This window comes from Taudactylus pleione, unplaced genomic scaffold (assembly GCF_031769625.1).
Source record: "Taudactylus pleione unplaced genomic scaffold, aTauple2 ptg000662l, whole genome shotgun sequence".
In the NCBI taxonomy this organism is placed as follows: domain Eukaryota; kingdom Metazoa; phylum Chordata; class Amphibia; order Anura; family Myobatrachidae; genus Taudactylus; species Taudactylus pleione.
Window position 1 is genome coordinate 349,593 of NW_028285064.1, and position 27,369 is coordinate 376,961.

The window sequence follows — 27,369 nt, forward strand, 5'->3', positions numbered from 1 at the left end:
GTAATCTCTCCAATGGGGTTTGCCTAGAAATCAATCCTTGTACAGCTAGGTACTTTTTTTTTTTTTTTTTTTTAACAGTCCTACTTTGAGATGCAATATTTCTTCCAATTACACTTTGTATTAACATGCGAGCGTGCAGATTCCTATGTACCCACTATTGCCCTCTACCTTGCAATCTCAACTCAAATACAACTGTTAAGAAGATTGTGACCCAGAAGAGCAGTAGTGTTGGAAAGAATGGTTGGTTGTGTGTACACACTTCCTGGTTGGCCGGACATTGGGCCTGATTCAGAGCCTCTCGTAAGCGGCCGCTCGTTCGCTCCGAGCGATGTTTGCCCAACTGCGCATGCGTACGGATCGTTATACGCATGCGCGAACCAGTCAGTGCGGCCAAAATTCATGTGCTCGCAAAATAGCGAATGCCTGAAAATTTGAGTGACAGAATGAGGCGTATGTGGGTGGTAACAGGGGAAGGTGCTTGAAAATGGGGAGTGGAGATCCGAACGCAGGCGTGCTTAAAGGTCAAAACGGGCATTTTATGGGTGTGCATAATTAAAACAGCAGCGTCATTGACCACGTCACTGGGTTTATTTAATAGCCAGAACTGCTCGCAAAATTGTGGTAGCAAAAACCAACCACAAGAATAGCGAGCAGTTCATACCCTGGTCGATGTACTCGATTAATCTAATAGCGGACATGACGTAGGATGCGAGCGGCCAGGGGGCGTAGTTTCCCAAAAAACGACCGCAAGTTTTGTTCGCTCGTTCAGACCTAGAGGCGTGAACAGACAGTGAACGGTTCATTTGAATAGCCACCCCTATTTTCAGGACGAGTGAGCGCTAATTGCGTCTGGCTCTGAATCAGGCCCATTGTTCCATCTTGTCTCCAATCTTAGGAATCCCATTAAAAGCAGATGAGAGCAGTTTTCTTGAGAGAACCGAATAGTGGGTGCATACACACTCTGTATATATCTTGGTGAGATATTGTAAATATTCTTGCTGCTCAAAAGGTTGACAAAGTGGGTGCACACCTGTGCAATCACACTATTGATGCGATTTGACTTTCTTTCGGAAATCGCGATCACAGTGCTGATAAGTGTGTACACCCCTATACTGTACAACGTAACTGTTGGTAATGCTGCTGGAGGGGTATGGGCAGAAGCATCAGACACCGGACTAAAAGCCGTGGTGCCCAAACTTTCTCGTTTTGAGGCATCCTTAGGGTCATGTTTTTAAGTTGTCAGGTCAAAATAACGTAATATCAATTTAATTTTCCCCCTCCATATCTCTCTATTGCCCTCCCCCCTTTACTTTTAGTTGTGACAGTCAGCGCTGTTCTGCAGCATTGCTCCTCGGATCAGACACTTCCTGCATTGTAGGACTGCATTCTGCAACAGTCAGCCACATGATTCACTGCCTGTTGATTTACAGTGACTGCTTTCTCCCTGCTCTATCAACCCTTCTCCCATCCACTGGCCGGGCTCTTTAGGCCAGCAGTCGCTGAGGCACCCCAGTGACAGCGACGCACAGTTTGGGGAACACTGGTCTAAAGTGTGAACACTTCACTTTAGTTATTTTTACCAGCAAATTTTATGAAAATTAATCACATACACTGGTTGCAACAAAAAAGTCTTTTGAAAACCTGAGTGAAGGTTTGTACTAGGGATGTGCAGGCTTGGTCCTACTCGGTTCCGTTCGGTTTTTTAAAGATCTCCTACAGGTGTGTATTTAGGCAACCTTTTTATATTTATTTCCCCCCCCTCCTTAACTGGGCGGCACAGACGGTATAATGGTTAGCATTACTGCCTCATAGCACTAAGGTTGTGGGTTTGGTTCCAACTATAGCCCTAACTGTGGAGTTTGTATATTCTCCCTGTGCTTGCGTGGGTTTCCTCCCACACTCCAAAAATATACTGTTAGGTTCATTGGCTCCCCTAGTAATATAGATCGTAAGCTCCACTGGGGCAGGGACTGATGTGAATGGCCAAATAGTCTCTGTACAGCGCTGTGGAATGTGTGCGCTATATAAATAACTGGTAATAAATAACTCATGCAATACAAATATGGAATGGAAGTGTAACCTAAGAGTACTAGACATGGATTGTGAATACAAGCCACCTACTAGTTGTTACAGCTCCAGAATTGATTCAGTTCTGAATTTTAACACATTGTACATGTAACCGGTATGTTCTCTTCAGATATCAGGTTTAATGTGAATTTTGTTCCATTTTAAACTTCAAAATATTGACACAGGGTTCCATTAGCCATGGGTGGAAGATTAAGCAACAATTGCAGGCATTTGTACTTGTTCAATTCTGTTAGGTTGTGGAAATAGTTACATAAACATTTGACTAATGCAGGCCATACACCAACAATCACAATGAACGGCTCACTGATCCCATGATTTACAGATTCTCATAGACACAATTTTTTGGCAAAATCCAATATGTTGGAAATTCTAACTTGCAGATTCCAATCATTTTATAGTCTGAATCGGTGATCAGTGAATCCCATGCATTGCAGATGCATTTTTTTCCTTTGCAAAATCATCGGCAAAAGGCAGATTTGGCCTGATTAATCGATGTATCAGCCCCATAACCGTTATTCTAAATCAGAGGGGCCCATTTATCATGGTTTGCTTTTGCAATCCAGTCTTGGTGCCCAATATTAGCCCCCAAACTGTATTGCAGGATGCAATCATATCTGCTGTATTAATCACTGAGCACCAATAGGGGCTTTGAAAGGAACCCATCCCTGCGATGTGCCAGGAGTGAAGTGACCGCGTCAGCCGTCTTTTCACTCCTGTGCTGGGACTCTAGTGTATACATGCACCGTGGCCATTGCTGGGGGCTGGTTCCTATGGAACCCTCTCCCAGATAATTTTGCGATGTGTAGCCTGTAGGTTGAGAGGGGCCAATCTCCGGAATGCGTCACATTCTGGAGGTTGGTAAATATGGCAGCATTGCATCCTCCATAGAAACCTATGGGGTGTGCAGCTGCCGGTGGGAATGTAGGGATTGCAGTAGGTATCGGAGATATCTGCTGCAGTCCCTCTGTCATACAGTTGGGGAGATACTAAATATTTGCATTACTACAAATATTTATTGATAAATGGGCCCCTGAGTCAATCTCATTTCAGGAATCCACCCAACACCCTTTCTATCAAGGTGAGCATAGTTTGTTCATGGAAACTGCTATACCCAACACAGTACTGTAATCATTGAGGGTAACAAAGTAAAATAACTTTAGAATATTCACAATGCTTTACACATCCTACATCTAGTCTATATGTAATGAACTGGAAATATACATTTTACACTGTAGCCCATTGATTCCCCTCCCCCCCCTAATTCCCCCAGTCCACTGTGAATCTATCAAAATTATTCATAATATGACCCATGCACCAAGGCTACAGCGAATAAAGTTGCATTGGAATATGTAGCAGAGGTGAAGTTATCATTCTGGGGGTCCCACAGGGAGCGACTGGCCACCTTTATCCCTTGATGGCCCATCTGCCCCAAGAAGACGCTGCAGACCACTTTGTAGCGGATAGGGGACAGTTCTTTTAGCTTGCAGCGTATGAGATCAGACAAGTTCTGGGTCAGTTGACTGCTGGTAAGTGGGTTGTATTTGGTGTCCACCAAGTAGTTTCTCAGAATGGTCTCCAGAGCTTTTTGGGCCCTGCATGGGTTGAACCGACTGCCTTGGTCTGGGCCAGTCCTGTATGTGTTCTCGTACTGCACTTCCTTGATGGGTTGGTATAGGGGTAGTCCAGAAAAACTCACCCGCCCGTAGTGAGCCCATGGTCCCAGGGACAAACGTTTGTTTGGACCCACTGCACACAAGGAGTTCTTGCGGGAGAAAGGGGCATTCATGTTGCTGACAATGGAACTCCTGCGGGAATACATAAGGGGGTGCTCCTCTATGCTTCTCAGTCGCATTAGAGGTCGAGGGGTCACTTCCATGGAGTGGGAGCTCTGGCGCATAGAAAGGGGGCCTGACTTTGATCCTGCCTGGTCCAATCCTTCTGCACCAGCTGCCTGGGATAACTGTGCCAGGACCTCATCAGAAAGAGATGGGGGAATAGTCGCCATTGATCTGATCTGTTCAGAAAGCAAAAGAACAATGCAACGAATACAAGTCTCATTATAAAAATGATCTCAATAGATATCATATATATATATATATATATATATATATATATATATATATATATGGGGCACTCCTAATTGTGCAAACAGAAGTTTCGGTTCAGTTCTTTTATTAAGAATGTGTTTTTCACAAGGTCTTCTTCATCCACTCAACCTCAAAATGTAAACAAACTCATAGTGTAAAGCTGGCCACACACTAGACCAACTTACATCCAACCATCCATCTAGATGATTGGTTGGAATGAAAATCTGGGGTAAGGGATGAAAGCAAATGACAATCAGCAATTTGCTCCCAAATGCCGGAAAATGGACAAAAACTGTTTGAACAAATGTTTTGATCAAACATTTAACAAATTTGTCTGAACGGCCATTTTCATCTGTTTTCTGGCATTTAGGAGCAAATTGCTGATCATCAGTTACTCCCATACCTTACCAGATTTTCATTCCAACCAATCAACTAGTTGGCTGGTTGGATGAAAGTTGGTCTAGTGTGTGGCCAGCTTTACACAGTAATGACATTAAGCCAAAAGGTAAAACTCAGATCAAACTTAATTACCAAGAATAATGGTCTACCATACGGAGTAGACAATCAGGTATTTTAGACAATAGACAATGGCAGATGGTCTCTTACCAAGCAGAATGGTCTACCAGTGTGAAACAAGGTAGACAAATATCGTTTAGCGATACAGGCGAAAAGCCAGGCGTCTCCAGGGTCCACCAACCATCTGCCAGGTAAGGTCCAGTAATGTCTAAATCACCTCTGCCCCAACGCGTTTCGATACATGATGTGTATCTTCCTCAAGGTGAGTTTGTTGTTTACATTTTGAGGTTCACACTTTGAAATTGAGTAGATGAAGAAGACCTCGTGGAAAACACATTCTTAATAAAAGAACTGACCTGAAATTTCTGTTTGCACAATTAGGAGCGCCTCCTGGATATACTTGGTGATATTTGGACTTTTTTATATGTTTTAAGTGTTGGGTGACACTTTCACTACTAAGGAATCTAAGGGGCTGCTATTAGTGCGCACGTATGATTTTCACATTTGTTTTATTATATATATATATATATATATATACACACACATATATATGCAAGGATTATATAAACATCCCTTGTGTATTATAATTATAGAACTGACTCAAACCCCAAGAGAGGAAACATTTAAAGATAGATATCATGATGGGAAGACAAATAAAAGCGTACCATGAGATTGACTTCCTACAAAGTAGACAAAAGAAATATCAACAAATGATTTATGGAAAGAGGCAACATAAGATCTCATCAATTAACATCTCATTAGATACTTATAGTAACAATAAACCACTGTACCTGGAGTTGTGTAATTACCCGGCACAGTCGTTGTTTGTTCAGATGTGCAGAAAGAAAATATTTATTGTATCATATAAGTATCACCTTTGATAAATCAGGCCACAGCTTTCCCTCACAGTGCAATATGGTATTATATAATGAGAAAGAGATCTCTCTCTCTCTCTCTCTCTATATATATATTATATATATATATTATATATAGACATGATTCTACACACTGACCTAGAAATAAACACAAGATCAGGGACCTCTGTGGCTTCTCCGGTTTAGGCTGGAGATACCAGAGCGTTGCAACAAGTTCAAACATGTTTAATATTTGCAGAGATGACTTTGATACTTAGAGGATTAAATATACAAAGTAAGAAGCTAGTCTACCTAGCAACAGACCCCCCCCCCTTGTCAATGTCATCACAAGGGCAAAACAGTGTGTCCCTGAAATATATGTTCTCCAATATGTTACAAAATTCACCTCACACATTGGTCATTTAATATGAATATTTTCATTTATATTTAATTTTTGAAGATACTTAAACTCATTTATGTCAGTAAAAACATAGGTATCCTGGAATTTATGGATATATTAATCCTATGGGTGACTTTCTGTGTAATGATATGAATGATATAAAGAAGGGTAAAATATATATATAAATATATATATATATATATATATATAAATGTATGAGAAGTTGCCCATAGCAACCAATCAGCTGCTGGCTGTCATTTTATAGGATGAACTTGATAAATTATAGTAGCTGATTGGTTGCTATGGACAATTTCTCAACTTGTCTATATTATTACAAAAATTAGTGAAACCACTGACCTCCATTCCCCATACATAGAGGTCAACTAGCTCTTTTGTATGTCTTTGCACTATAAATTTCCAGTATTTGTGGATCAGCCCCAATATGACCCATGCACCGAATCTACTATGGACATCATGCACAATGAGCAGAACTGGTTCACTCATTACGCAACCTAGACTTCCGTCTCATAGGCAAAACCAGGGGGGATTTCCGGTTGCCTGGAAACCCCCCTCCCCAGCCCAAACCATGACCACAATAGGTAAAGTAAATTTTATAGAATTTTACTAGTGCTGCATGTTCTTCTCAGTATCACAAATTAAATAATTAGCACCAACTGTGGGTCTTTTGACATTTGTCAGCCAGTAATAAATACATCTGTGCACCAACTAGGAGATCTGGAAAACATGCACTGTTAGGGGTACACTGCCATCAATAGGGTTAATTATTAATACTGTATAATAATACACTATCCAGTGCATAATGAGACCAATATGTACATATATGTCCAGGGCAGTGCTAGGTTCTTCTGCTGCTCCCCTAGACTCCTGGACTTGCTCCAATGCTCTGGAATGTTGCCCACATGTGAAATATGCTGGAATTATGACACACAATACACTTTGTATGACGCATATTAAAGCTGGATAAGTGTTAATTATGGGCCTGATTCAACAAGGAATGCACGCTAGCAGACGCACGCACCCAGCCACTGCGAGGATATTTTTATTTATTTATTAACAGTTTCTTATATAGCGCAGCAAATTCCGTCGCGCTTTACAATTTGAATCAACATTAACATTATACTTGGTTGTAAAAGACATACATACATACATACATACATACATAAAAGATATACATAAGGGTAAGAGGGCCCTGCTCACAAGCTTACAATCTATAGGGAAATAGGTGTTGATACACAAGGATAGGTGCTACATATTGCAAATTGGTCCAGCCCGTTTGCAGATGTTCTTGGTGGGCTGTATAATCCAATCACACTGGAAAGTTGGCCTAGGGTTAGGAGGTTGTTAAATTGAAGAAAGAGAAGATGTGACAGGTGTTTACTATAAAAAGATAATTAGATAGGGAGCTATAAAAGGTTAGGTGGGCGGTCCTGGAATCTGATAAGCTTGTCTGAAGAGGTGTTTTCAGAGAACGCTTGAATGTTTGGAAACTAGTGGAAAGTCTTATTGTGCGTGGGAGGGCACTCCATAGGGTGGGTGCAGCCCGAAAAAAGTCCTGTAACCGTGCATGGGAACAAGTAATGCGCGGGGATGAGAGACGCAGATCTTGTGCAGAGCGGAGATGTCGGGTTGGAAGATATTTTGAGATAAGTGAAGAGATGTATATTGGTGTGGTTTGGTTAATAGCTTTATGTGTGAATGTAAGTATTTTAAATTGAATACGGTAGAAGACCGGCAGCCAATGGAGGGACTGACAGAGTGGATCAGCAGACACTGAACGTTTGGTGAGAAAGATCACAGACAGCACAAATGGTGTAAATGTTAGCATTACTGCCTCAGAGCACTGAGGTCGTGGGTTCGATTCCCACCACGGCCCTAACTGTGTTGAGTTTGTATATTCTCCCTGTGCTTGCATGGGTTTCCTCTGGGTACTGCGGTTTCCTCCCAGACTCCAAAAACATACTGGTAAGTTAATTGGCTCCAAAACATAACAAATTAACCCTAGTGTGTATGTGTGTGAGCATGTGATAGGGAACATAGATTGCAAGCTCCACTGGGGCAGGGACTGATGTAAATGGCCAATTATTCTATGTAAAGCGCTGCGGAATATGTGTGCGCTATATAAATAACTGGTAATAATAATAATAAAGATCAACCTCGCAGCTGCATTCAAAATGGATTGTACTGGGGAGAGCCTGTTTTTGGGAAGACCAATAAGGAGACTATTGCAATAGTCAATGCGGGAAATTATGAGTGCGTGTATTAGAGTTTTTGCAGTGTCTTTCGTAAGATATGGTCGAGTTTTGGCTATGTTTTTTAGATGTGCGTAACAGGATTTAGAGACAGATTGAATGTGGGGAACAAAAGATAGTATATGCTAATCAATGCATACGCACGGAGACCGCAGCATCAGAAGCAGACACCCAGCAAAACATAAAGCCGCCGTGATTGACAGAGTGCCATCTAAGCTGCGTGTAACCTAAGGGTAGACCTGACCCTGCCACAGGACTTGAGAGATTCCTGTACGCAGAGAGGCGCCCAGCTGCGTGCGGCGCTGCTGAGGTTAATTTAAGCACGCCCCTGTAACGGCATGCGAATGCACAGGCATGCCTGCGTTCGGCCGTCTACCCCCATCACCACCCACAAACAGCACTTCCTGTCAATCAACATCGAAGGTCTCTGCAGGCTCCCTGCATACTCTGAGAAAGCCCTTACCGTACTCAGCAACCTGTTCACGCACGCGCAATGCATACTTATGCGCAGATCGCAAACATCGGCTTGCACCGTGCGCTCTCTCACTTGCGTTGCTTGTTGAATCAGGCCCTATGTCCTCTGCATAGACTGCCCACACTCACTATAAAATCAAGCATTTGGAAAGCCCCTTTAGAAATCCGGCGTTTGCCACTGTGTCTAGGACCCAGTGGGCAATGAAGAGCCCGGATTACTATGCCACATTTTTATGAGTGTTTGTTGGCAAACAGGTGGGAGGAAAAAGGAGCCTCATGGGGTCTTAATCAGACTCTGTCAATGTATTTCCTTTCTTTACCATCTAGTAACAATTGAACAAAACATGTTTCAGTCACTTGAATATATTCCATATCAATAAGTAATTGTTCAGTATCATGTCTCTCCCACTATTGTAAGCCTCTGCTCACAAGCCAGCTCTTGCTGTACATACACTGGACATTTCCATCAATAATTGTGCTAAACAGCCAAGTAATGCGCAGGCCATTAATCTCATCATCCGTCTGTTGCACAGTCAGGCGCCAGCTAAGGATCCCAAAACAATTATTTATCTGTTACTATTTCTAAAGCAATATGTAAGACTGTAAAAATCAATGGAGGTGCCAGGTATATTGCTTCTGATTTGGTACATGATGAGGAATGATGCTATTCCTGTGTTGATCGTTTAATTACATTTTGAACCAGGGATATATTTTTGAACTTAAAAATTATTATTATCGTTTATTTATAGAGCACCACCAATTTGTGCAGCACTGGACAGAGAATATAGAGTGGTGCAGCCAGTGCCGCTGAAGAGAGAGCAGGATGCCCTGAGGGCGGAACTGGCCGCCGGTGCAATCTCCTCTTGCCAGGCGCCCACGGCGATGTTGTTACTAGTGGTGCGTCCAGCTCCTTTCCTGGTTCCCCCCATCCCCACCGGGCCGATTCCTGCTTCTGGGATTTGCGTTCTACTGTGGAACGTAAACCGTAAGCTGTCATCTGCTCCGGCTAGCGGGCACTTCCGGGTGCTGTTAGCCGGGAGATGGACCACCCAGGAGCCCTGCAGTTACCCTTGACATTGGCTTGAAGGCCAGATGGGGCCCGCAAGGCATTTGGGTCTGGCCTGATTCATCCTGACAGGTCTGTCTTCTTGCGGGGATTGGGGCATACAATGTGGAGAGGACAATGGCCCTCATTCAGAGGCGGTCGCAAGAAGCGATCGCTCTCTCTGAATGAGGGCGGCCGCTTGATTTTTTAAGATCAGAGGCCACAGCTGGTCGGTAGCTATGCTGTGACCTCTGATCGAGCAGGAAGCTCCCCACTGACATCACTGCTGATGTCAGGGTGGCTGCCCACAAAACGGCAGGCGTTCCTTAAGGAACGCCTCCGTTTGTGAAACCACCCCCCGCCCCGCCTACAAAACGGGCCGAGCTGTCGATCAACATCTATAGCCGGCCCTTTTGTAGTGAGCTCCGGAGCGAGAGAGTTTCTCTCTCACTCCGGGGCTTGCACACGCACAGTGTGGCCGCTGCGCGTGCGCAGGGCCTTAACATCGACCCGGTTGCGAGCGCTCAGTGCTTGCGACCGGATCTGAATGAGACCCAATGTGTTTGTGTGTGTGTGTTTTTTTTATACTGTGGGGGCCAATATGCTTTTATATTTTTCATGTGGAGGCCAATGTGTTTTCTTTTTTTCCTGTGAGGGCAAATGTGTTTTTATGTTTTTGTCCTGTGGAGGTCTATGTGTTTGGATTTTTTTTTTTTCTCTGTGGGGGTCAATGTATTTTATTTTTTTTTCCAGTGGGGCCCAATGGTTTGTTTTTTTTCTCCTGTAGGGGCCAATGTGTTTTATTTTTTTCCTGTAGGGGCCAATGTGTTTATTTTTTGCTTGTGCAAAGTCTTCTGCCTGCGCATACATCTGAGTTGCACCGTGCATACATCCTAAATGGTGTTTGTACAGAGTCGCAGTACAGATTTAGATGCAAACACAAAGAACTTTTTTAGAAGTGTGTTAGGCGCTCCTGGACGGACTGGCTAATCAGACACAGATGTAACATAGTATGGTCGTGTTATGTATGTATTAGCGTGCTAGTATGGGAGCGGAGGCCCTAGGTACTGCAACCCACCCACAGCCAGGCTGCGCCAGCACTTGTGGGTACACGACAGACCAGCTGCCCCCATTAGCTGTTACTGCACTGTCAGCATCTCCTGTAGTGCTGGACACACCCACAGAATGATGAACATGGAGGTGTGCCATGAGGCCATTTTTTGGGGGCGCATGCCTAATACCCCTCTTTGGGTGATGGGAGGCACCGATTGCTGGCACAGAGCACCAAATTGTCTACTTATGGCTTTGATACATATATATTGCATACATTACATATATATGTGTCACAAGCATCCTGGTTATTGCTAAGCAAACGTGACACCGCGTCTTCCAGCCGCATGGTCTGATGGTTCCCCTGGTTGACGGGCAACAGGGACGCTGTGGTTGCCAGACGACGAGGAAGCCGGCCGGCCGCAGGGACTTCTTCTCACTGACAGGGGTATGCTGTAGACCAGGGATGGGGAACCTCAGGCCCAGGAGCCGTATAATGCCCGCGAAATCATTTGGTCTTGCCCTCTGAGCTTTTTTCTGCTAGCCTCATCTGGCTAGCAGGGTGCCTAGAATGGCATCCTGCAGCCAGAATTTATGCAGCAGTGCCACCTGGAGCGTCCTTAGGACGCTTCAGACGGTCACACCGCTGCCTTTACAGCTCCCCGGAGCATCCTCAAGATGCTCTGGGCATTGCTGTAATCACCGGCGATTGTGACCCCGCCCCGTGTGACATCACACTTGGGGGGCGTGGTCTGCACCAGGCCTGCGAATAAGGTTACATATATCAAATGGCCTTCGGCAGAAAAAAGGTTCCCCACCCCTGCTGTAGACGATGGAGGCTCTCCTTCTCAGGCTGCAGTTGATTCGTGGATCTTCCTGCTTTAAGTAGGGATGAGCGGGTTCGGTTCTCAGAGAACCGAGCCCACCCAAATTTTGCAGATCCGAGTCAGATCCAAGCAGGCTCGGAGTTTCCCGCCTGACTTGGATCTCAAAGCCGAGGCAAAACCATAGAGTCGGAAATCTTGCGGTTCACGAGCTTACATCTCTATGATGAATGCAATATATAGGGACCACGCGGTGGACGCCATTTCACTCCGGCTGTGGAGCCTGAACAGGGAGGGTGGGTAGTGTAGGGCTGGGAGAGTGGTGCTGTCTGCTTAGTCCTGTGTCCTGGGCTGGTGCACTGCTAATCCATTCTGGGCTGGTGCTGCTGAGTGCTGATCCATTCTGGGCTGGTACTCTGCTGTCTGCTGTGTCCTGGGGTGCTGCAGTGATGATCCATTCTGGGCTGGTGCTCTGCTGTCTGCTGTGTCCATCTGGGCTGGTGCAGAATACATCTGGGCTGGTGCTGCGTCCATCTGTGCCCAAGTTCTGGACTCCAAAAATATATATATTGTAAAAAAATAAAGGTTCTTTTAGTGTAATATTTTTCTGTGTGTGAGTGTTAGGCTTAACCGCACAAGATCCAGCCAGCAACGCAAGTTGCAACCTAGTGCTGCCCGACTCCAGTTGTGATCAATCGCTGCTCTGAGCCCAAGTTCTGGAGCATAAAAAAAAACAAATTGTCTTTTTTTTTATCTTTAACTTTAACTGTGTGTGTGCGTGTATCCAGCCAGCAACGCAAGTTGCAACCTAGTGCTGCCCGACTCCAGTTGTGATCAGTTGCTGCTCTGGGCCCAAGTTTTGGAGCATAAATTTTTTTTAAATCAAATGTCTTTTTTTTTTATCTTTTACTGTCTGTGTGTGTGTGTGTATCCAGCTGCAATGCAAGTTGCAACCTAGTGCTGCCCCACTCCAGTCGTGATCAATCTCTGCTCTGGGCCCAAGTTCTTGAGCATAAAAAATTTTAAATCAATTATCTTTTTTTTTATCTTTTACTGTCTGTGTGTGTGAGAGTGAGTGTATCCAGCCAGCAATGCAAGTTGCAACCTAGTGCTGCCCCACTCCAGTCATGATCAATTGCTGCTCTGGGGCCAAATTCTTCAGCATACATTTTTTTTCAAATCAATTGTCTTTTTTTTGATCTTTTACTGTTTGTGTGTGTGAGTGTATCCAGCCAGCAACGCAAGTTGTAACCTAATGCTGCCCCACTCCAGTCGTGATCAATCACTGCTCTGGGCCCAAGTTCTTGAACATAAAAAAGATTAAAATCAATAGTCTTTTTTTGATCTTTTACTGTCTGTGTGTGTGCGTGTATCCAGCCAGCAACGCAAGTTGCAAACTAGTGCTGCCCGACTCCAGTCGTGATCAATCGCTGCTCTGGGCCCAAGTTCTTGAGCATAAAAAAAATTTAAATCAATAGTCTTTTTTTTGTCTAATATTTTTGTGTGTGCGCACGACTGCACGTGTGTGAATTTTGTAACCGCACCTTGGCTACACTATTGGTGCTTGTGACACTGCTTCAAGACCACAGAAAATATGGAGGGCTGTCACATGACAGGAGAGCAAGGCCAAGAACCACATGTTGTAGCTGCTGCCAGCAGTGCAAGGCCGTCAACTTCCTCATCCTCTATGAAGGCCCATGCCCCAGGGCTTAAGTGACGCCATCGATATAGTAAAGCAAGTTTTACTGAAGTTAAGAAAAAAAATTGACAGGATATTTGCCTTTAGATAAACAAAAAATTGGCAATATGCCATTCAGTACACAAAGTGGCAAGGAAAGGAAAAGGCCTTGGCCTTTCTTTATGAAGACTGCTGATTCTGATAGCTCTTCTGCTTGTAGTAGTAGTGGTGGTGGTCCAATTAAAAATGTAAAAGTTGTTAAGACAGCTCCGGAAAAACCAACTGTGTGCCCTGAGAAATGGAAATCACAAATCCCCGAGAAGAGTGCAAGTGTGTCCACGGTTGCCATGTGTGAGTCAGACCTAAATACTAGTGTACTGGAGGAGTTCCAACATTTTGTGTGCCCTCTGTAAATGTGGGGAAGGGCAGTCAACATCTTGCAGACGTAGTCATTGAGGATGCTTCTGTGGAATTGCACATGGAGGATATTTTGGCAGTTGAAGGCGCTAAGGATGATGAGGATTTTGATGATGAAGATGTTGGTGATGAGGATGTTGATGCCGAGGATGTCCTTTGTGTAAGTAAGGCAACAGCTGTTGCCCATGGATTGAAAAAGCCAAAGCCCATTGTTATGCCGGGGCAAAAGACAAAAAAAATCTACTTCTCACGTGTGGAATTATTTCCACCCTGATCCAGACAACAGTTGTCAAGCCATATCTGCCCGTTGCCATGCAAGAGTGAGTAGAGGCAGGGACCTAAACCACCTAGGAACCTCCTCCTTGTTACGTCACTTGGAGCGCATTCATCAAATATCAAAGTGTATGTCGCCAAGTTCCAAAACTCAAAACATAACAAGCCCAGTGTCACCTACCTGCTCCCTCTCTGTGGGATCCAAGCACCTTCGATCTCCAACACCTGCATCATCATCATCAACATCCTCATTCGTGATCGGAAGTAATTTAAAAAAACAATTGACTCCTCCTCCACGTCATTTGCAGCGAGTTCATGCAATTTGTTTAACAAAATGATAATTTGTAAATTAATAACAAGCAGTCCAGTATCCGCTACCAGCAGTTAGGACCAGCACATGCAATCTCCACCACCAACACCCTCATCATCAACCTCCTCCTTAATAATTGAATGTAGTCCTTCCAAAAAATGTTTTGTGGGGGCCCAAACAAACCAAGGAGTTCAGCCACGAATGTGTCAGTCCTACTGGCTAAAGTGCTTGGTTTGCATGTCCTTTTTAATATCCCACATAAGAGTGGGTGGGAGGGACAATTCCATCCAGGGGCGGAACTAGCGGCGGTGCAGCCGGTGCATTGCACCGGGGACCGCTGTGGTGCAGGGGCCCATAGCCACTCCTGCACCGCCGCCAGTCCCCCGGGCCCCACAAGTGTAGGGCAGACCTCAGTGAGAGCGGTCTGCCCTACAGAGTTTACAAACACACAGCTGCATAGCTGTTTATATCATTTTTTGAAAAAAATACAGATCCAAAACCAAAACCTATGAACAAAACACCAAGGAAAAAAAATCCAAAACCAGATTCAGATTCTAATCCAGGGGAGATCCAGATCCAAAACCGAAACACGGGGTTCGGTGCACATCTCTAGTTTTAAGGCAGCCAGGCCAGTTCCTCCCTGCCGGTTATAACTTATGCATACTGTGTAAGTCGCTGGTCCTTATCAAGTCCCTGTGAACACTCTATGTTGATCCAGTGTATACGCTGCTCGATTTCTCTGAACATTTTGCTCGGATTGTCCGTGCCATTCTGCCTTGTCTGTAACCTGAGTCTTGTCTAGTACCTGTATTGTTTACCCCGTGTCTGCTCCTGCTCCGTGCAGAGCTGTCTTAACAGCAGTGTGGGCCCTGGGCAACGCAATGCACTGGGGCCCCTACCCACCTATTCTATTCTAGCCTGGTGGTATTTATTGCACTTTTTTTTTTTTTAGTGGGAGTGGAGAATGTAACATCCATTCCCCCTTAGGAAAAAATAAAACACATTGGCCCCGACAAAAAAAAAGATTGGCCCCCATGTGGAAAAAAACAAAACCACACAACAGCCCCCAAACCACACACATTGTCGTACACAGCAATAAATCATCATATCACAAACATTGATTCCCCCCAGGCACTGAGCACCGCCCTAAGCCCTTGTAAACTCACAACCATCCTCTGCTCCTCAGCCCCTGACCACCATCCTCTCCCCCTGACCACCATCCTCTCCCCCCTCAGCACCTTCCGCAGCCCCGTGTCTCTTAGCCTCTCCATTCCCCATCCTCACCATTCCCCAGATTTTCCTAGCCCCTTGTGTATCCAACACCCCCCCTCTCTCCCCCCCTTTGACACTAGTCGGACAGGCAGATTTGTTAAAGTTTACTTACTGGCCGGCGCTGGCTCCTGCTCCTCCTTCTGTGTACACCGTGGGCTGCCGGCTACCGCTGCTGTGCGTGCAGGGAACGGCTGGGCTGCACTGCAGATGAAGAGGGTGATGGAGGCGGGCCGCGGATGGACTGGAGGCGGAGCCGTCAGTGGTGACTGACGGCTCCGCAAAGGCTTATGGGAGGAGCTGCTGCAGGTGGGCATGCGCAGCAGCTGCCCTGTCGGCCATTTTTCTTTAACTACAGTACGCTGCTCGATCGGAGCTAAACTCTGATCGCAGCAGCGGCCAGCCAGGCCGGCGGAGAAGAGCAGTGGGGAATGAAGGGCGGCCACACAGGGAGCCCAATCCTGCCCTGGTGGTGAGTACTCATCAACCGCGGGGCGGGGGGGGGGTTGTGGTGTCACTCGTCACGGAGGGAGGGTTGGGGGGAGCTGGCGGATCGGGACACAGTGCTAAAAAAATAACATTTACCAAGTGGCCGTGGCAGCAGGGGGGCTGGCGGGCCCTTTGAAGTTTAGGGCCCTTGGGCAACTGCCCATTAAGCCCAATGGAAGAGACGGCCCTGGCTCCGTGTCTCTCCTCAGCTCTGCATGCAAGTTATTCATCTGCTGCACTGCGTTCATATCCCACCTCGCAGTGACACTTCTGCCTACGCTGAAGATCAGACCCCTACCTGCCCTTACCCCCTGTGTTCCAGTCTAGTTTTGTCCGTTATACATACAGTAAAATGCCCATCCAGTTGTGATGTCTGACCAGACATATTGAGCAACTGATTGGTAAGTGTCTACAGGGTATGCAATCGGGAAGCCGGCTGACATTATACAGACAGTCGGCTTCCCGACTGTAATATTCCGGCGAGGGTGAAATGACCAGCATCTAGATGTAGACGGCGGTCATTTTACCGACGCCAGGAGAGCGGCGCCCGGCATCCCGATCGAAGTAATGCCGGGCGCTGCTGCGGACAGCCGCGGGGGGGGGGTAGGTTTAGGGCTCCCCGGGGGGACTTAGGTTTAGGCGGCAGGGAAGGGGGGGCTAGGTTTAGGCACTGGGGGGAAGGTTAGGGTTAGGCACCCCTAAGGAGGGTTAGGTTAGGTTAGTTCATACTTACCTGGGAGCGATCGGTATTTCCAGCAGTGTCAGCCTGCCACTGTCGGGATTTGAATCGCCGGACACAAGTTCGTAATTCGTATGTATTCCGTCTACAGCTTACCAAATCAGCCGCTCAAGTCAAGTGTGTATCCAGCAGTACTGTACTCACTACCCACTACCTCACATTCAGTCTCTACAGCCGTTCAAGTCAAGTGTGTATCCAGCAGTACTGTACTCTCACTACCCACTACCTCACATTCAGTCTCTACAGCCGCTCAGGTCAAGTGTGTATCCAGTAGTACTGTACTCACTACCCACTACCTCACATTCAGTCTCTACAGCCGCTCAGGTCAAGTGTGTATCCAGCAGTACTGTACTCACTACCCACTACCTCACATTCAGTCTCTACAGCCGCTCAGGTCAAGTGTGTATCCAGCAGTGCTGTACTCACTACCCACTACCTCACATTCAGTCTCTACAGCCGCTCAAGTCAAGTGTGTATCCAGCAGTACTGTACTCACTACCCACTACCTCACATTCAGTCTCTACAGCCGCTCAAGTCAAGTGTGTATCCAGCAGTACTGTACTCACTACCCACTACCTCACATTCAGTCTCTACAGCCGCTCAGGTCAAGTGTGTATCCAGCAGTACTGTACTCACTACCCACTACCTCACATTCAGTCTCTACAGCCGCTCAGGTCAAGTGTGTATCCAGCAGTGCTGTACTCACTACCCACTACCTCACATTCAGTCTCTACAGCCGCTCAGGTCAAGTGTGTATCCAGCAGTACTGTACTCTCACTACCCACTACCTCACATTCAGTCTCTACAGCCGCTCAGGTCAAGTGTGTATCCAGCAGTGCTGTACTCACTACCCACTACCTCACATTCAGTCTCTACAGCCGCTCAAGTCAAGTGTGTATCCAGCAGTGCTGTACTCACTACCCACTACCTCACATTCAGTCTCTACAGCCGCTCAGGTCAAGTGTGTATCCAGCAGTGCTGTACTCACTACCCACTACCTCACATTCAGTCTCTACAGCCGCTCAGGTCAAGTGTGTATCCAGCAGTGCTGTACTCACTACCCACTACCTCACATTCAGTCTCTACAGCCGCTCAAGTCAAGTGTGTATCCAGCAGTGCTGTACTCACTACCCACTACCTCACATTCAGTCTCTACAGCCGCTCAGGTCAAGTGTGTATCCAGCAGTACTGTACTCACTACCCACTACCTACCATTCAGTCTCTACAGCCGCTCAGGTCAAGTGTGTATCCAGCAGTGCTGTACTCACTACCCACTACCTCACATTCAGTCTCTACAGCCGCTCAAGTCAAGTGTGTATCCAGCAGTACTGTACTCACTACCCACTACCTCACATTCAGTCTCTACAGCCGCTCAGGTCAAGTGTGTATCCAGCAGTGCTGTACTCACTACCCACTACCTCACATTCAGTCTCTACAGCCGCTCAGGTCAAGTGTGTATCCAGCAGTACTGTACTCACTACCCACTACCTCACATTCAGTCTCTACAGCCGCTCAAGTCAAGTGTGTATCCAGCAGTACTGTACTCACTACCCACTACCTCACATTCAGTCTCTACAGCCGCTCAGGTCAAGTGTGTATCCAGCAGTACTGTACTCACTACCCACTACCTACCATTCAGTCTCTACAGCCGCTCAGGTCAAGTGTGTATCCAGCAGTGCTGTACTCACTACCCACTACCTCACATTCAGTCTCTACAGCCGCTCAGGTCAAGTGTGTATCCAGCAGTGCTGTACTCACTACCCACTACCTCACATTCAGTCTCTACAGCCGCTCAGGTCAAGTGTGTATCCAGCAGTACTGTACTCACTACCCACTACCTCACATTCAGTCTCTACAGCCGCTCAGGTCAAGTGTGTATCCAGCAGTGCTGTACTCACTACCCACTACCTCACATTCAGTCTCTACAGCCGCTCAAGTCAAGTGTGTATCCAGCAGTACTGTACTCACTACCCACTACCTCACATTCAGTCTCTACAGCCGCTCAGGTCAAGTGTGTATCCAGCAGTGCTGTACTCACTACCCACTACCTCACATTCAGTCTCTACAGCCGCTCAGGTCAAGTGTGTATCCAGCAGTACTGTACTCACTACCCACTACCTCACATTCAGTCTCTACAGCCGCTCAGGTCAAGTGTGTATCCAGCAGTACTGTACTCACTACCCACTACCTCACATTCAGTCTCTACAGGCATAGGGAGACAAGAGTGTGAGTTACGAATTAAACTTGACATGGACATAAGCATTTACATTTGTATGAAAATACAGCTGGAAACAGTTTACATATCATATTAACAAAATAAACATTTTAATGTCCCATTGATCACTTTGGATTTAATGAATATGGCTCATTACATTACAATAGATATATACAGTATATATAATTTTTTTTTGGTCATCTTATGTCATTTGATCAGCTTTGAAACAAGATAAATTGGCCCATTTATCATTAACTATTTGCATCATATCCCTGGAAAGGCTGCGGTCTCTTCACTCTGAGCACCTCGCAGGGATGGGAACCCTGCAGGGGCTATTTAATATGTGCCTGCGCTATGATTGCATCCTGCATTGCAAATGCGTTTGTTGATAAATGAGCCCTATAGTGACAAATAGCTGTAGCTGAACTGTAGATCTTAATGAAGGTGCACATTATCTCTAAAATAACTGGTATCCTTTTAAAAAAACACAATTCAATAATGTGCATTTAAAAGGATATTATAACTGGTTTATTAATAATAAATGCAGAGCTCACTAGGGCCAATTTACTTTTTTGGGGATGATATAAGATGAAAAATTAAATGACATGAGAAAAAGACAGTAAAACGGGTAGGGTGAGCCTATGTTTGGATGCTCCATTAAATCCCCTCTTCCTTGCACTGACAGGTGAGCTCATGCAGATTTACATTTCCTGACATCTAAACAAAGAGATATTTTAAAATAGATCCAGTAGCCAGGGAGATGGCGTAATGTCCTTTTTATGTATATTCAACATTGGAACATCTACTGGCAGTTTATAAATATATCAGATCCACCTGCATCTCCTAGAAGGGTGCTAACACAGAACCTCTGTCAGAACTTTTGTTGCAGTGACCAGGTCTATGATAGGTCATTAGTGGAGAATCAAAGCTCCTTAAGAACACAGGAATCAGAGATTGCATTGTAGAGACACTGATGAAACTGTGGGCCTGATTCAGAGACTGAGGCTAATGCGATCGCAGCTGCGATTTCGCCATACATGCCTACCCTCCCAGAATTCGCCGGAGGCTCACGTTTTTCCGGGTAACCCCCCGCATCCTGGAAAGCACTTCTCCCGCATTCTACCCACTTCCTAGTGAAGTAGGAAGAATGGGAAGCATTTTAGCAGGGATTGGTGGGTCCGTGCGCTGGGGGTAGGGCCTAATGAGGCGATTATGTGAGAATCGCGTCGTTTAGCCCCACCCCCTTTTTAAAATATGTGTTGTCACAGGCAAATTCCTGTTAGGTGGTGGGGTTTAATGGCACTATTTCTGTTGACCCCGCCCCCAACTCTGCCCACATGCTGCTCCTCCCCGGGCTAATGTCTAAGTCGGAAAGTATGGATTCCGCACAGGATGCAGCTGCAAAAATATACAGTTCCAAAGCTTAACCGAGCATAAGGGCGCCCACTGCTGCCTTCTCAACAGCGTCCGTCACGTACCAGGGCAAAATATCGGTAACATGGACCAGCAATGCAGACCTTGCGGCATGTCTGACCTGTCTCCATACAGTGACTCTCCTGACACGCTGAGAGCTCTGATCGCAGTGGCTAATTTATGCAGGCCCATGTAACAGCGTTTAAACAGTAAGACACAACTGCGTTTTTCTGACCACCCCCCGTTACCTCCCCCGAACGCTAACTTTCTGTTGATTACTTCTCTGTGTGTGCGGAATCGTAAGACACATGCGCTGTGCGGGTTATTCGTATGTGCAATGGAAAACAATTGCTTGATTTGCGTAAAAAAAAAAATCGCCATTGCGTACATATCTAAATCAGGTCCTTTATACACTTTACTGAATACATAGTAACCAGAGAGGCATTTGCTTTAATTCTCTAAAGCCTACTAATCCATAAGACAGAATGTGATGGCTAGAGTTTACAGTTTCCCTAGATATCAGCTATATATTGCAGGCTATACTATACAGTGTGTGCACCAGGCACTATAATATAGAAATGGTTAATAAAGACTCGTACCTCCTCACCTGGATGGGACAGGCGTCTGTGGGCCTCTGCTATCCAGATTGGATATTATAAGGCCCGTGGAGCAGCATGCCCAGGCTCGCCCTCCAGATCCAAGTTTAATCATCTCTGGACATTGTAAATTATTGCCAGGAAGGAGACAGCTTGATGCCAGCTGACTGAGCAGAGCGCCTGGGCACAGGGCCAGTGTATATACCGGGTCACCCTGGAAACTTACTGAGCGGTTGTCGTTCTTTTGTTTTCAGTCTTTATCTATTATTGAGCTGTTAATCGAAAAACTGTTGACATTTCATTAACATCCCTTTGCGAGGGATAAAGTTTACACTGACCGGCTTGTGTTTTATTAAGAGTAACAATAGGTTTCAGATACAGTAAATCAATATGGTACTCTCAGGACTTATAGTGGCAGCATGTATGTGTGTGCATGTAAGATTTTTTATATATATATATATATACATACATACACAGTATATATACAGTATATATATCTATATATAGTATATACATAGCATACTTGCCTACCCTCCCGATATGGCCGGGAGCTCCCGGCCCCCGGAAAGGCAGGCAAGTTTCCGGGCCCAGGCAACGTGTCCGCACCCCCCCTGTGGTTGTAAGTATAAATGCCAGCAGCGGGGGGCCGGTGACGAGATTTGTGCTGAAACGCGTCTTCGTGGCTCCGCCACCGGCTGCACAATGCCATTAATCACGGCATTGTGAATAGGGGGCGGAGCCATGATGACGATATCACGCTGTTACACCCCATGCTCCACCCTCAATGACACGTTACCTGCCGGGCCCTGCCCCCTTTCACTGCGTCACACCCCCAGCAGTGTAAGCCTGACAGCTCCCTCCCAGAAGGAGGGAGCTAAATGTCGGCAAGCCTGATACATCGTTCAGTGTTATACAGGTAAGCATATGAGGGTTATATCCATTCTGGGCATGTTTGCCTACTCTCCCGGTTTGGCTGGGAACCTCCCGAAAATCGGGTGCCGCACCCGGCCCCCGTAAGGGTAGGCATTTCCCTCGCATTTATGCCCACTTCCTAGTGCCTGCTAGCCGTGAGCCGATGACAATGTCCGGTTTGCGCTCCACAATGTGGAACACAAATCCCGTAAGTGCTGCATCTGGCCGGGCAGACGAATGAATTAGCCCGGGTCAGTATGCAGGGTGAGCTGGCCTGTCAATCTGGGTAAGCCGGCCCGGCAGAGGGGGGATGGGACCGACCCAGCGGGAATTACCCGCTGTCCTAGTGGCCCAATTCGCCCCTGGTGTCTTCATGATAAATATCGACATGGTCAATGTCGATAGTATGACCATATTATGACTGTCGACAGATCATACTTATCCCGTGCTCAAGTGTATTTAGACTGTAAGCTCCAATGTGGCAGGGACTGACATAATGCCACCTCCTTATGGGATCATAGGCTGTTTTGTGCTATGTAACTGAGCCTAAGCAAGGGATATACATTAACACTGTTTAGAAGAGAAAGCGCATTGTGGCTAAACACCTTTACTTCATCCTAACTCACCCACTGCATGTTCAAGTCGTAGTGCTGTACCCTCCTGAAATGTAACCCCTATACCAGTAACAGAGCTTCCACCTTAGCAGATGGTGCAGCACAGACGGTGTAATGGTTAGCACTGAGGTCGCAAGTTTGCTTGCTACTACGGCCCTGTGTGGAGTTTGTATATTCTCCCTGTGCTTGCGTGGGTCTCCTCCGGGTACTCCGGTTTCCTCCCACACTCCAAAAATATACTGGTAGGTTAATTGTCCCTCAACATAAATGAACCCTAGTGTATAGGTGTGTGCATGTGGTAGGGAATATAGAGTGTAAGCTCCACTGGGGCAGGACCTGATGTAAAAGGACTAGATATTCTCTGTAAAGTGCTGCGGAATATGTGTGCACTATATGAATGATTGTTAAGAAATAATAAATAAATTGTGCAGCGCCTACGGAGTCCACAGATGAGGAGGAGCCTGTAGCTGCCGCACGCCTATCAACGGTGTTCGTTCTACCACTATCCTCACCCACAGCCATCTGCACTGTAAAGTCCAAACCAAGGGCCTGATTCAGAGCCGCTCGTTAGCGGCCGCTCGTTCGTTCTGACCGATGTTCGCACATCTGCGCATGCGTACGGATTTTAATACGCATGCGCGAACCAGTCAGTGCGGCCGAAAATCGTTTGTTCGCTATATAGCGAATGGTTGCTATTTTGAGTGACAGGAGGAGGTGCATGTGGGTGGTAACAGGGGAAGGTGCTTGAAAACGGGGGTGTGGAATTAGATCGCAGGCGCGCTTAAAGGTCAAAACGGGCGTTTTAAGGGAGTGCATAATTAATACAGCAGCGTCATTGACCACGTCACTTGTTTTTTTTTTACACCGAACTGCTCGCAAAATAGCGGTTGAAAAAACCAGCCACAAGAATAGCGAGCAGTTCATACGCTGTTCGATGTGCTCGATTAATCTAATAAATAGCGGACATGACGTAGGATGCGAGCGGCCAGGGGGCGTATTTTACAAAATTACAACCTCAAGTTTTACTCGCTCGTTCAGACTTAGAGGCGTGAACAGACCGCAATTAGCGAACGGTTCATTTGAATAGCCACCCCCTTGTTTTAGAACGACCGCAAATAGCGAGCGGCTCTGAATCAGGCCCCAAGTACCAATGCACATGTGCAGGCCCCAAGAGGGGAGCCCATGGGAGGATTGAACACAGCAAATATATTGCTATGGGGCCAGGTGAGGTGATGTAGTGTTCCCCACCTGCTGCCCAAAACAATGAGTGCTCCTTCCCTCAGCTACAAGCTTTAGCCTGATACTGCTGCATTATTTATAACATGCATCACTTTGAAAGGGTGGCCTGAGGCCTACGTCGGATATAATCACACCAAATGGGTTAGGGTCTGCTTTACATTCTAATTCCCAACTAGTATAATCACAAACCATGTAAGAACAGCACACGTGTTGGATAACCTATTGGGTTGACCACAAACACTGTGATATTGGTCAACTGGCTCAACTCTAGCTGATAAAAACATATGCGACAATCGCTGGCCATAGAGACCCACAATTACTGCTTTATTTGTCTATTTCTTACATTTGCACTTTCACCGAAAATGATCTTAATCCCTACATTATATTTCAGACTAAAGCGAACAGTGGTATATTAATATCACTCTGATGTTTATAGCTTACAAGGGGGGAAAACTTCAATTATGATACAATCCCCTGAAAACACTGGTCTAGCAGTACTAGTAGGAATAATCCCAGCAAGCTGGCTGCATAACCCGCTAAGCAGATTTCACCATACGCTGCACACTGACTTGTCACTGACAGCTAACCGACTATCGCATTTCAGTGTAACAGAGACATATCTATCATGAGGAGCAGGCGGGTCTGTCTCAGACATGAATCACTGGGCTACACCTGCTTGTATGGGACAGTCATATCTGTAATATTTATTCTGTCATTGTGGCCTCAGCTATTCTCCTAGCAACAGTAAGTGAAAACTATTCATGTCCTGTTAGCCACCTCACTCATACCAATGGCATGTAGTCTATGGAAGAAAGCAGATTTCCACCCATTGGTCTAAATTTATATCTGTTATTAACATAATATAATTTGCTTTGCTGCATTTTTATGATGCATATCGGCTTTCATTACACTGACAAATGCTCATATCTGATTCCTTATTGCTGGTAAAACTACATCATTGTTCAAATAGTATCATATTATTAAACTAGAGTAGAGGTTCCCAAGCTCTGCCTCTACAGTCCAGATTTTAAGGATATCCATGCTTGAGTCCGGAAGGTTAAATCAAATTGACCAAGGTACTAATTAAGTCACCTATGCTCAAACAGGGATATCCTTAAAAGGTGGACAGTAATGGTGGAGTTTCAGAACTAGAGTATTGGATCCACCAGGTCGAGGGGTCTCTCCTCTTCTCCCCTACTCTTACCTCGGCTGCGAATCTCACGGGAAATCCTGGCACGTGGCCCCGCCACGCATCAATCCTTACTCTGCTTGGGCAACACCTTCACTCCGTCCCCTGGATTGGGAGCTGTAGCTGCACCACCCTCGTCGTTGGTGGCATCTTCTGATCTGCTGTGCATGCACGCCAGATCAAAAGATCCGGCGGCCGATAACATACCTCTGGATGAGGAGGGGGAATGATATATCGGGGTCATACACCAGATTGTGCAGTGTGTACGGGCCGCCCGATATATCGTGCCATCATATCTACCGTCCCTGGGTGCACACATCGTCTAGTGTGTACCCAGCATTAGAGTCTAAAACATGATACATAAGATTTTCAGCATAGAAAAACGATTTTGCTATTGTGATTGTTAAATCTGCCCACGCATTATACAGGTTTTCCAGTAATAGGTGATCAACATGATCATACAGGTTGAGTCTCCCATATCCAAATATTCCAAAATATGGATTTTTTTTTTTGAATGACTGAGATAGTGAATGAATCTTTGCCTTTTGATAATTCAACGTATACAAACTTTGTTTAAGACACAAAAATATTGAAAATATTGTATAAAAGGTTTATATAAAACATAAATGTATCCTGTGTTTAGATTTCGGTCCAATTGCCGATATTTCATTATGGCGTGCAATTATTCCAATATACGGAATATTCCGAAATCCAAAATACCCCTGGTCCCAAGCATTTTGGATATGGGAGACTCAACCTGTACCTGGTTAACATTACAGAATTATCCTATAGATAGAGGCTTAATTTTAGATTGTTTGGGTGCTGCACACATCATAGCAATAATTGTAATATCAATTAGATCACAAGTAAAAATTGTGTTGGTAACGTAAGTCTATATTTACATTAGTAATGTTAAATATTATTTACACAGTGAAATGTACATTCAGGCACCAAATGACTTTAGTCAACAACACAGAAAAACCCACAAACTCAAAATTAGAGCACTTTTATATTATTTTGTGCTGGCAAGCCAGATACTACTACTAAGAAACATGTCATACAGTGGAGCCTGGAAGTTGTCAGGGACAGCGTGGGTACAACTGACCCATGGGCTGTCAGTTGGAAAATATATATATATAAAATATCAAGTAAAATTAACTCTTATATTTGGAGAGTAGTGACATCAGCTCATTGTGAGAATGAACACACCAATCACCTCCTTTAAGTAATACAGGTTGACTCTTCCATATCCAAAATGCTTGGGACAAGGGTTATTTTGGATTTCGGAATATGCCGTATTTTGGAATATTACGAATAATGGCGAGGGGGCCATTGAATAGGAACGGCATTGCCACCATCACAACATTCCTTGCAATGGCAGGGACGGACTGGGGCTGTATATCAGCAATGGCAGTCCGCCCTCCACTCCCGCGTGAAGTGGGGCGTGGTTAATGCAAGGGGGCGCGCCGCGAGTCACAGGGGCTGGCCCCATCTCTTCCCGGCCCAGCACAGCTGCCGCCGGCCCATACACGCCTCCTCCCCTTCCGTCTCTGTGATATCTTAATGATTCCGAAGATGTTGGGTGGAGGGCAGGGGACTCTTCCGTCCCCCCTCCTCGAGTCGGCCCTAAGGCCATCGGCCCTTCTGGCATATGCCAGAAGTGCCCGATGGCCAGTCCGGCCCTGCATGTAGCCATAGCATATTAACCATTTAATGGTTTATTAGTGTGCATGCACAAAGGAGCTCTGCTATGGACTCTCCATCCTGGTGTCCGCAGCAGAATGGGGCAATGAGCGTCAGCAGCCATCGAAAACAAGCATGCTATGGTGCCAACTATCGCAATCTTGGAATTGAATGGAAAAAGCATCTCCATTGCATCGGAAACATCGATGATTGCCAATCTTTGGTTACTAATGGCTTTCCTTACTTAAGTTCACATTGGGGAAAGTGCGTCGCAGGGACGGACTCTTTTCTGATACGCTGTCTTGGTAAACACTGCTAAATAAATCGGTGCTAAACAAAGTGAAATGGATTGTTATTTATAGGAGATAATCATAAATAGGCCCTTGAGTGAGAGGCTGCTGCTGGAAATGGAGTGAACACTAGGCCAGCTCTATGCAGCAGCAGCACAGCTATGGGAGTAGTGACTATAGGTCTCATCCAGCCCCCACACCTGGAATTCCCTGACAATGATGTCACTAGTGTGGGGTCTCAGCGCCGGATCAGTTACTCACATGACGGCATATAAGGGTTGAGTGGCCGGGGGTGCTGTACTGTTTGGGTGGCGGTGGTATAGGATAGCGGTGTGCTTTGTCTAAAGGCAGTCTGACTCTGTGGGGTCCGGGAGTGAGCCTGGTGGGATGGGGAGGAAGCCGGTCCAGGGGATCCCGGCTGTGGGGGGTTGGGAG

General features: G+C 45.9%; 1 protein-coding gene across 2 annotated transcripts; it reads right to left on the reverse strand.

Moving 5' to 3' along the window:
* Nucleotides 1-3,379: 3,379 nt before the first annotated feature.
* On the reverse strand, nt 3,380-27,362 carry DYNLT4 (dynein light chain Tctex-type 4). 2 transcript variants are annotated; one of them, XM_088455660.1, is made up of 2 exons: nt 27,196-27,362; nt 3,380-4,102 (listed from the first exon to the last, which is right to left on the reverse strand). In XM_088455660.1, exon 2 carries the CDS (start codon nt 4,091-4,093, stop codon nt 3,380-3,382), a length of 714 nt encoding a protein of 237 aa, XP_088311786.1. In that variant the 5' UTR covers nt 4,094-4,102; nt 27,196-27,362. The 2 variants fall into 2 exon arrangements, with proteins under 2 accessions (XP_088311786.1, XP_088311785.1); XM_088455659.1 differs by lacking the exon at nt 27,196-27,362 and adding an exon at nt 21,019-21,122 and having other exon boundaries at nt 3,380-4,097.
* Nucleotides 27,363-27,369: the final 7 nt, after the last annotated feature.